This window comes from Leuciscus leuciscus (assembly GCF_965113295.1).
Source record: "Leuciscus leuciscus genome assembly, chromosome: 25".
Lineage (NCBI taxonomy): Eukaryota > Metazoa > Chordata > Actinopteri > Cypriniformes > Leuciscidae > Leuciscus > Leuciscus leuciscus.
In genome coordinates, this window is record NC_138724.1 from 15187122 (window position 1) to 15197805 (window position 10684).

The window sequence follows — 10684 nt, forward strand, 5'->3', positions numbered from 1 at the left end:
TGTGACAGGGAACGTTTGGACAACGTCATATATATGCGAGAAACGCAAATGAAAAACTTTTGGGTTTTTACTACATAACTTTAGTAATGTTGTTATCTGATATAGTTTTTACTATTTCTATTTAGCTAATTTATTTATCAGTTTAAGTCATTTTAGTACATTAGCTTAAGCTTATTTCAGTTAGCTAAAGGCAAAATGTGTGATTGTGATCTATAATCTTTTATTTATTTTTTATTTTTCAATTACCAAATTCTATCTGAATTTTCTCAGAATTCTATCAATCTCTTCAAGACTTCAAAGTCACCACTTAACAATGGTTTACTAGCACATCCTCAATTTCCATTCAGTTTAGAAACCATAAGCCACATTTTCCTACTTCCTTTCATACTCTGAGAGGTTCCACCTCTTTAGACCGTGAGAGGGGTGTGTTATAGAGGGGTGGAGCCCACCTTCATTTGAGGACGAGACCTCGAGACTCCTGAACCGCCTCTGGTATTTAACCACCACACCCATCTCACACTCCATAGCTGGGATTGTTCTGCACAGCATCTGAAATCTGGTGATCACTAAAGTAAGTACAAATCTGGTTTCTTTAGTTCTTCTGCATTCATTAAGTTACTTTTTAAAATAAAAAACTATAGGTGTCAGGTTAGAAGTACAGTATATCTCAACCTAAACTGTCTTTTTCTTTTAACATTAGCAATTTGGCATGCACAAACATTTCTCAAAATCAAAAAAGACTCCTCAGGCGACAGCCTTGTGTTAAAACATTAACCCTAACATTGTGAGACATGACTGAGAAATAGATCTGCATCACTTGCTTTAATAAATTTTCCCAGCATGCACTCTCACGGGTGTGTCTGTTTGCTTAGGTTTTACCAAATGCTGGTTTTTAAAATGAATGTTTACGAGTCCTGTTTTGTCTAATTACCTAGCAACTGCTGCACAATAAGTTTTACTTGTGACATAAAGAAAAAAAGAAAAGAATAGCATGTTTGTCAAGCATGTGGGTGTTTTCGGCATTAATTATAATATTGGAAGTTAAAGATTTAATGAGGTCACTATTAAAAAAGTCGAAATCAAACCAGAAATGACTTTTATTGCCTTCTCGCAGTTTGTTTTCTTGGTATATAACAAAATAATGTGTTTTTAAATGTTAGAAAAGCTTTGTTTTATGACTCATGGTACATTATGGCAGGATGCGATGACTAGGTTTTTCTGAACACAAGATGGGGCAATGAAGTGCTGTTCTCCCCATGAACTAACATGCCCTCTGCTGTTCAGCATTACATAACTCTCTAAAGCATGTGACGGTACACTCAGAGTCTTCTCTCAAGACCGAGACTGCTCTCTGTGCACTTATTGTTGCAGAAAACCAATGTAAATCAGTTTATAGCATATAAAGCAAAATATCATGGAAATTAATAGGTGTGGCTGCTCTCCACAGGAAGTCCAGGATGGCTTTGGTTTCTGAGTTCTTAGGACAGCTCACTCTCCAGCTGGGTGGTGTAAGTTTTCATACAAGCCTTTTTATCCATAGTGAACATGTTTATTTCTATGGAAGCTTGTTTCCATAAAAAAAAAAAAAAAAAAAAAATTGCAATTCTGGATTTATATCTTATATCTATATCTGACTGCATTTAACAAAATTATTTGTTAATTTATTTAACAAGCTTCCATAATTTTCCACATCCCTCACCCCACATATCACAACTAAACATTTTTATATAAATATTTATTAAATGAATATTATTTATATATAGATAGATATATTAAAACTATATAAATCAAAACCAATATAAAAAATATGTATATACACACATTTATAAAAAATATTTAAAAAATTTGTTTTTGATATATAAACATTACATTAAAACTACAAAAAGTGTGTGCACCATCTATTTATGGCATTATCACATTGTTCCACCCTAGGGAGAGCCCACCTACCCTACTGTGGTACCGGCACCTAACTTTGATCCAGATAAGGATGCTGTCAGAATTGAGACCGCTATCAAAACTAAAGGTAAGAGAGCTGAAGAGAGTCCTGTGAGAGGCCAGATGTATTTGTGCCATCTGTCTTCAAGCCTGTAATTTGATGATGATGAGCCATTAAACAAACAACAGACAATCATGTTTGGTTGTGGGCTTTGTCCCTCCCCTTTTCTTTGTGTGCTGTGCCCCGTAATGAAGTAAAAAATGGCCACAACGGGCAGCAGTGGTAGAAGTGAGTCATCATCCTGTCTGGAAGGGATTGAACCGCATGTGGAACATTTTCAGGCCAACGCCTGCTTGCAGCAAACCCACATTCCTCCCAATCACTGGCTTTGTACTCTATTCCGCTTTATAAACTCTCTACTAAGGTTCTACATGCATGAATTGACCAAATATCCAAAATAATAGTCAACAGAATTTCTAAACATTTAATTTAAGTTGCTTTTTATTGTAATGATTTTTTGACCTTTGCAAATTAGCATTTGTTAGCATTTTTCACAAGTTTTGTAAAGTGACATTTTATTCATGTTTTTTTTAATTATATTTAAAAAATCCTTGGCATTTTACACTGACCTTTTTTGACGTATACATAAGGGCACATTTTTTTCAAAATATTTTATTAATTAAATCATCTTTTGAGTTGATGATCACATTAAAATAAATGTAAAACTTTTAACATTGGCTTTGGGATTTATAATATAAAATGGAAATTAATATATTTACGTGATTATATTTAATAATATATTTAGTTCTGTCTAATTAACATTTTAAAGTCACTATACAAAAAAATTTAAATAACTTCTACATAATATTTTAATATGACAAAGGTAACTTTTTTAATTTAAAAAATAAATAAAAAAATATGACATTATTTGTTTTAGGGGTTGATGAGCACACCATAATTGATATTCTCACCAAACGGACATATGACCAACGGCGAGAAATCGCCTTTGCATATGAGAGGAGAGCCAAGAAGGTCAGTATATATACTATGTACTTCTGTGTTTATGTATCATTTTCCATTTTTAGTAATAATGCTCATTCATCACTTCTTCAGGATATGATCTCAGCCCTGAAGGGGGCGCTGTCTGGCACCCTGGAAACAGTAATCCTGGGCCTCATGAAGAGCACAGCCCAGTACGATGCCTCTGAAATCAAATCCTCCATCAAGGTGAACATTAAAGTTGACCTATTATGCTTTTTTTACATTTTCAATTTTCTTTAGTGTGTAATATTGCTCACTTGCAAAATGTTTGCATTTGCTCACAAAATGTTTGCATTCCCCCGAAAACTTTGGGTTTCCTCGCAAAAGTTTTGCGTTCCCCCGAGAAAGTTTGCGTTCGCTCACAAAATATTTGCGTTCCTCTAAGTAAGTTTGCGTTCGCTCGCATAATGTTTGCGTTCCCCCAAGAAACTTTGCGTTTGCTCGCAAAATGTATGCGTACCCTAAGAAACATTGGGTTTCCTCGCAAAAGTTTTGCGTTCCCCCGAGAAAGTTTGCGTTCGCTCACAAAATATTCGCGTTCCTCTAAGTAAGTTTGCGTTCGCTCGCATAATGTTTGCGTTCCCCCAAGAAACTTTGCGTTTGCTCGCAAAATGTATGCGTACCCTAAGAAACATTGGGTTTCCTCGCAAAAGTTTTGCGTTCCCCCGAGAAAGTTTGCGTTCGCTCACAAAATATTCGCGTTCCCCTAAGTAAGTTTGCGTTCGCTCGCATAATGTTTGCGTTCCCCCAAGAAACTTTGCGTTTGCTCGCAAAATGTATGCGTACCCTAAGAAACATTGGGTTTCCTCGCAAAAGTTTTGCGTTCCCCCGAGAAAGTTTGCGTTCGCTCACAAAATATTCGCGTTCCTCTAAGTAAGTTTGCGTTCGCTCGCATAATGTTTGCGTTCCCCCAAGAAACTTTGCGTTTGCTCGCAAAATGTATGCGTACCCTAAGAAACATTGGGTTTCCTCGCAAAAGTTTTGCGTTCCCCCGAGAAAGTTTGCGTTCGCTCACAAAATATTCGCGTTCCCCTAAGTAAGTTTGCGTTCGCTCGCATAATGTTTGCGTTCCCCCAAGAAACTTTGCGTTTGCTCGCAAAATGTATGCGTACCCTAAGAAACATTGGGTTTCCTCGCAAAAGTTTTGCGTTCCCCCGAGAAAGTTTGCGTTCGCTCACAAAATATTCGCGTTCCTCTAAGTAAGTTTGCGTTCGCTCGCATAATGTTTGCGTTCCCCCAAGAAACTTTGCGTTTGCTCGCAAAATGTATGCGTACCCTAAGAAACTTTGGGTTTCCTCGCAAAAGTTTTGCGTTCCCCCGAGAAAGTTTGCGTTCGCTCACAAAATATTTGCGTTCCTCTAAGTAAGTTTGCGTTCGCTCGCATAATGTTTGCGTTCCCCCAAGAAACTTTGCGTTTGCTCGCAAAATGTATGCGTACCCTAAGAAACATTGGGTTTCCTCGCAAAAGTTTTGCGTTCCCCCGAGAAAGTTTGCGTTCGCTCACAAAATATTCGCGTTCCTCTAAGTAAGTTTGCGTTCGCTCGCATAATGTTTGCGTTCCCCCAAGAAACTTTGCGTTTGCTCGCAAAATGTATGCGTACCCTAAGAAACATTGGGTTTCCTCGCAAAAGTTTTGCGTTCCCCCGAGAAAGTTTGCGTTCGCTCACAAAATATTCGCGTTCCCCTAAGTAAGTTTGCGTTCGCTCGCATAATGTTTGCGTTCCCCCAAGAAACTTTGCGTTTGCTCGCAAAATGTATGCGTACCCTAAGAAACATTGGGTTTCCTCGCAAAAGTTTTGCGTTCCCCCGAGAAAGTTTGCGTTCGCTCACAAAATATTCGCGTTCCTCTAAGTAAGTTTGCGTTCGCTCGCATAATGTTTGCGTTCCCCCAAGAAACTTTGCGTTTGCTCGCAAAATGTATGCGTACCCTAAGAAACATTGGGTTTCCTCGCAAAAGTTTTGCGTTCCCCCGAGAAAGTTTGCGTTCGCTCACAAAATATTCGCGTTCCCCTAAGTAAGTTTGCGTTCGCTCGCATAATGTTTGCGTTCCCCCAAGAAACTTTGCGTTTGCTCGCAAAATGTATGCGTACCCTAAGAAACATTGGGTTTCCTCGCAAAAGTTTTGCGTTCCCCCGAGAAAGTTTGCGTTCGCTCACAAAATATTCGCGTTCCTCTAAGTAAGTTTGCGTTCGCTCGCATAATGTTTGCGTTCCCCCAAGAAACTTTGCGTTTGCTCGCAAAATGTATGCGTACCCTAAGAAACTTTGGGTACCCTCGCAAAAGTTTTGCGTTCCCCAAGAAAGTCTGCGTTTGCTCGCAAAAAGAGGTGCTGCAACAATGTAAATATGTGAAAATATTTTTTGGAACATTCGAGAATGAAAATCTTAGACAAAATCAAGACTTTTTAAAAGGGCATAATATGGCCTCTTTAAAGACACTTTTTTTTATTGCTTAGAAGAAATGGGAGTGAAATCTACATTGTCATGGTTCTCAAAAGCATAATATCTGTGTGTTTTCAGGGTCTTGGAACCGATGAAGAGTCTCTGATTGAGATCCTCTGCTCTCGAAGCAGTGCTGAGCTCATGGATATTAAGAAAGTCTACAAGGAATGTGAGTATGGGAGTATTTAAGTGCAATGATTAGGAGCATGTGGTTGTGATATAAACCTGCGTGCCTTATCGCAGTGTTCAAGAAGGACCTGGAGAAGGATGTGGCTGGAGATACTTCAGGAGACTTTGCTAAACTTCTATTGGCTCTGGTTCAGGTGGGGTAAACTTTTCTCATGTGCTTTAAATTGTACGTTGAACCATTTAAAAGTCTCAATTAAGATTCTGAGGATTTGTTTAACATATCATTTGTAATGTCACATGACCCCATCCCACATCAGACCAAGAGAGAGGAGCCCGGATCCGTCGTTGACTACCAGAAAATCGATGAAGATGCCAGAGTAAGTTCATGTGGTTTATCTCTCAGCATTTAATTGAAACATAAAATTATTAATTTAATATTCGGAAATCAAGCATTCATTAGAGCAACAGCATTTAGTCAAAACCTCTAATCCTACATATTAAACATCAGTTAAATATTAAACTGTGTATACATATTTATTTATATACTATTTAATTACATTTAATTCAGTTAAATATTTTACCTTTAAATACATCTATATAATTATACATTTATAGAACTTTAAATATTTATATACTATTTATTTATATTTATTCAAAGTAAATATTACACTTACAAAATATATTTAAAAAAATGATATATATATTGATTTACAGAAATTATATATTTATTTAATTATATACTATATATTTAGATTTATTTTAAATATCACTATATTTATAATCTGTGCAGGCCCTGTATGAGGCTGGAGTCAAACGGAAAGGCACTGATGTGAAGTGCTGGATCTCCATCATGTCTGAGAGAAGCGTTCCTCACCTCCAGAAAGGTTCGAGAGCCTTTTAAACACCTTTTTGCATCTCATTATATAGTAGCGCCCATATAATTAATGTGAATTTTGTGTTTCCGTTTACAGTGTTTGACAGATACAAGAGCTACAGCCCTTATGACATGCAGGAGAGCATCCGCAAAGAGGTGAAAGGAGATCTGGAGAAGTCCTTCCTTACCTTGGGTGAGACTTTTCTTTGAAGACCCCATGAAGCTCAGTTTTCCTTTCAGCGCTGATGTATATCCTGTTGAAACAGGAAGTTAGGGCGGAATAGAGAAAAGTGGTCATCTGTTTTTGTATATCTAGCATTTAGCCAAACTCTTGGACCAAACCATAGACCAAAAGCAATGAAAACACTTTAAAAAATAAATACATTTCAGCCACTTGCTTCAATAAATTAAGGTTAGAGAAGGAATTAAAATATGAGCATTGGTGGAACCAAAGAAACACAGCAAAAGCATGATTAGTTACTTGCTAATGCTAGTTAAATGGAGCTGGCATTTATAGTTTTGGAGGATGGACATTTTCATTCTTAATTATCAATATTTTGTATCCATTTTGCAGGAGGACAAAGTGAATTTAAATGTGTCTAATCTATATGTTAAATTTGTCGAGCTTTAACTGTACTTTAGCATATGCATTAGCATTCAAAAGTTTTGGGTCCGTAAATTAATGTGTTTGAAATAAGTCACTGAGGCAGCATGTTTTATCAAAAATACAGAAACATTGTGAAATATTATTACAATTTAAAATAAGTGTTTTCTGTTTCAATATATTTTAAAATGTAATTTATTCCTGTGATCAAAGCTGAATTTTCAGCATCATTACTCCAGTCTTCAGTGTCACATGATCCTTCAGAAATCATTCTAATATGCTGGTTTGATGCTCAAGAAGCATTTCTTAAAGGGATAGTTCACTTTGAAATAAAATGTTGTTATGTTTTAGCTTACCTCAAGGGCATCCAAGATGTAGGTGTTTTTTTCCGCAGTAGTTTCAATTTTGATATTTTTAGGTCAAACCGTTCTTGTCTGTCAGTCATATAATGCAGGTCTATGGTCACTGTCTCAAAGAGCATGCACAGAGTCCAAATTAAAACAATTCCCCATCGTCCAAATTAAACAATTCCCCGGGCGGTTATAGATATATACACTAGATGTCGCCTTGGCTACGGTTTCGTTCCAATGAACTGCAGTAGCCAAGGCGACTTCTATTGTATATATCTATACCCGCCCGCGCTCTCAGATCACTTGGACATGGCTGTGTACAAGAGGTAAAAACAATATAAATACTGTTCGTTTTCTCACACAAACCGCTCGTTTCGTGTCTTAGGCCATCAATGTGTACTTACGATGGGGAATTGTTTAATTTGGACGACGGGGAATTGTTTTAATTTGGACTCTGTGCATGCTCTTTGAGACAGTGACCATAGACCTGCATTATATGACTGACAGACAAGAACGGTTTGACCTAAAAATATCAAAATTGAAACTACTGCGGAAAAAAAGACACCTACATCTTGGATGCCCTTGAGGTAAGCTAAAACATACCAACATTTTATTTCAAAGTGAACTATCCCTTTAATATTATCAATGCTAAAAAAAACAGTTGTGCTGCCTTGATATTTTTATGGAAACCCTGATACATTTTTAAAGGATTTAAAACCAAAAAATGTTTTATGAAGAACAGCATTTATTTTAAATAGAAATCTTTTGTTATTGTACTTTATAAATGTATTTACTATCTATTTTGGTCACTTTAATGTGTCTGTGCTGAATAAAAGTATTCATTTCCTTCAAAAAGTTCAATCTTACTGGCCCCAGACTTGAACAGCAGTGTAGATGACCTTAAAACTTGCAGACTTTGACTAAAAGTTACTAAAGTCTTTAGAAAAGGCTTTAAGTTCAAGTCAAATCCACAGTTTTTATGAGTCAGAAAGCTACTATTAACCCAGCAGCTGAATCTAATCTCCACATCTTCTCTTCCTCAGTTCAGTGCTTTGAAAACAAACAGCTGTATTTCGCCAACAAACTGCAAGACGCCATGAAGGTAAAATATGTTTCATCTGCCAACACTTTTTATTCTTCCCTGGGCTTGGAAGAAAAAGTATTAAAAAGTTCATCTGTAATGTGTCTGCGGATGTTTCAGATGTCTTGCAGTGGAATTGCATCAGGCGGTGCGCTTCTCGTTTAATCTTGCGTATTTGTGTCTTTTAGAGCAAAGGAGCGAATGAAAAGGTGCTGACCCGGATCATTGTGTCCCGATGCGAGGTGGACCTCAAGAAGATCAGACAAGAGTTCAAGGCCCACCACGGGAAGTCTCTGTACCAGACCATTACTGTACGTTCCTGTAATATTGTTTTCTAACTACTGTACACCAAGGTGGAAAACTATGGAAGCTTGTTTGCGCATGACTTTATATCTCACAATTTAGAGAAGTAGTCGCAATTCTAAAAAATAAAGCCTGAATTGTGAGATAAATACTCTTTATATCCCACAATTCTGACTTTTTGCGAGTTTGTCCCACAATTTTTTTTTAAATCTCACCTTTTTCTCGTAATTTGCGAGTTTATATCTCACAATTCTGACTTTTCTCACAATTGTGAATCTATATCTTGAAAATCTGACTTTATAAGTCGCAATTCTGTCTTTTCTCGCAATTACGAGTTTATATCCCGCAATTTTTACTTTTTTTCGCAATCGTGAGTTTATGCAACAATTCTGATTTTTTCTCACAAAACGAGTTTATATCTCGCAATTTTGACCTTTTTCTTGCAATTACGACTACGAGTATCATCATTCTGACTTTTTTCTTGCAATTGTGAGTTTATATCCCACAATTCTGACTTTTTTTCTCGCAATTGCGAGTTTATATCTAGAACTTCTCGCAATTGCGAGAAAAAAAAGTCGCAATTACTTTTTTTTATTCTGTGGCGGAAACAAGCAATCAGTTATCAGCTATTGAGGAGCCTCTAAATATGCATTGCTTTGTATGTGTTTAATGTTCTCAGGAGCACACAAAGGGAGACTACCAGAGGGCCCTGCTGAGCCTGTGCGCTGGAGACGATTAAGTCGACCATCCCGACAGAGTTTGAGAAGGGCTACGCGAAGGACTTGAGCTCTGCGCAGGTCCAGACAGATCTCCTGTGCCTGGCCTTGAATATAGTCCCTACCCTGCTGCAGCTTTAGAGACATGCACTCGCTTAAACTGGAAATAAGCATGTGTTTTCCATTAAGAAGGATTGCAACATGAAATACACTCTTAAAAATAAAGGTTCCAAAAAGTTATTTTATTTTATTTTATTGCACAGATATCATAGAAGAACCATTTTTGGTTCCCCAAAGAACCTTTCACCGAACTGTTCTTTAAACAAATATTTTTCTTATTGTGAAGAACATTTTAATAATCTAAAGAACCTTTTGAACCTATGAAGAACAAAAAGGTTCCAGGGATAATAAAGGTTCTTAAAGGAACCATCGATGCCAATCGAGAACCTTTGTTTTTCAGAGTGTATACAAGATCTAACGGTGCCATTTAGCCACAGTAAAGTGAATCGCCAATAAAGTGAACTGATATCCTTCTTGCACAAGGAATACACTTGTACTTTTCAGAGCAGATATTTGTACTGTTACCCATTTTTTCTATACTGAGAAATAAAACAAAACCATTCATTTCTGCTTCATTTTTTGGTCTTCTAAAGTAAGAGTTATATGTTGAACTTTTTTATTTGTATTTAAATGAGATTAAGATACAATGACCCCTCAAATAATTATTTGGACGCTTACACCACATTTAAACATGAATGAACATTAATTAATATCTATTGGTTTATCATTTAAAATGTCATCTTGTATTGCTTGAAATATGTTTGCATATTTCATTTAAAATAGAATAAATGTTATATATACAGTCGTGCTCAGAATTAATCATACCCCTGGTAAATATGATAAAAAAAATGTCTGTAAAAAATAAATCTGCATAGTTTATCCTTTTGATCTTTCATTAAAAAAATTGGCAAAAATCTAACCTTTCATTTAAGTAAAATAATTGAAAGTGGGAAGGAAAATCACAAATAAATGATTTCTCCAAAACACGTTGGCCACAATTATTGATACCCTTTTATTAAATACCTTTTTGCAATCTCCTTTTGCCAAGATAACAGCTCTGAGTCGTCTTCTATAATGTCTGATGAGTTTGGAGAACACCTGACAAGAGATCAGAGACCATTCCTCCATACAGAATCTCTCCAGATCCTT

General features: G+C 36.5%; 1 protein-coding gene across 1 annotated transcript; it reads left to right on the plus strand.

Annotated features, from left to right (window-relative positions):
- Positions 1–466: 466 nt before the first annotated feature.
- LOC309490664 (annexin A2-A-like) lies at positions 467–10099 on the plus strand. Its single transcript, XM_082159858.1, has 13 exons — positions 467–571; positions 1448–1508; positions 1933–2023; positions 2874–2968; positions 3050–3163; positions 5497–5587; positions 5662–5741; positions 5865–5924; positions 6338–6431; positions 6519–6614; positions 8419–8477; positions 8645–8767; positions 9439–10099. The coding sequence occupies exons 2-13, from the start codon at positions 1458–1460 to the stop codon at positions 9496–9498; spliced, it is 1014 nt and encodes a 337-aa protein (XP_082015984.1). The 5' UTR covers positions 467–571; positions 1448–1457; the 3' UTR covers positions 9499–10099.
- Positions 10100–10684: the final 585 nt, after the last annotated feature.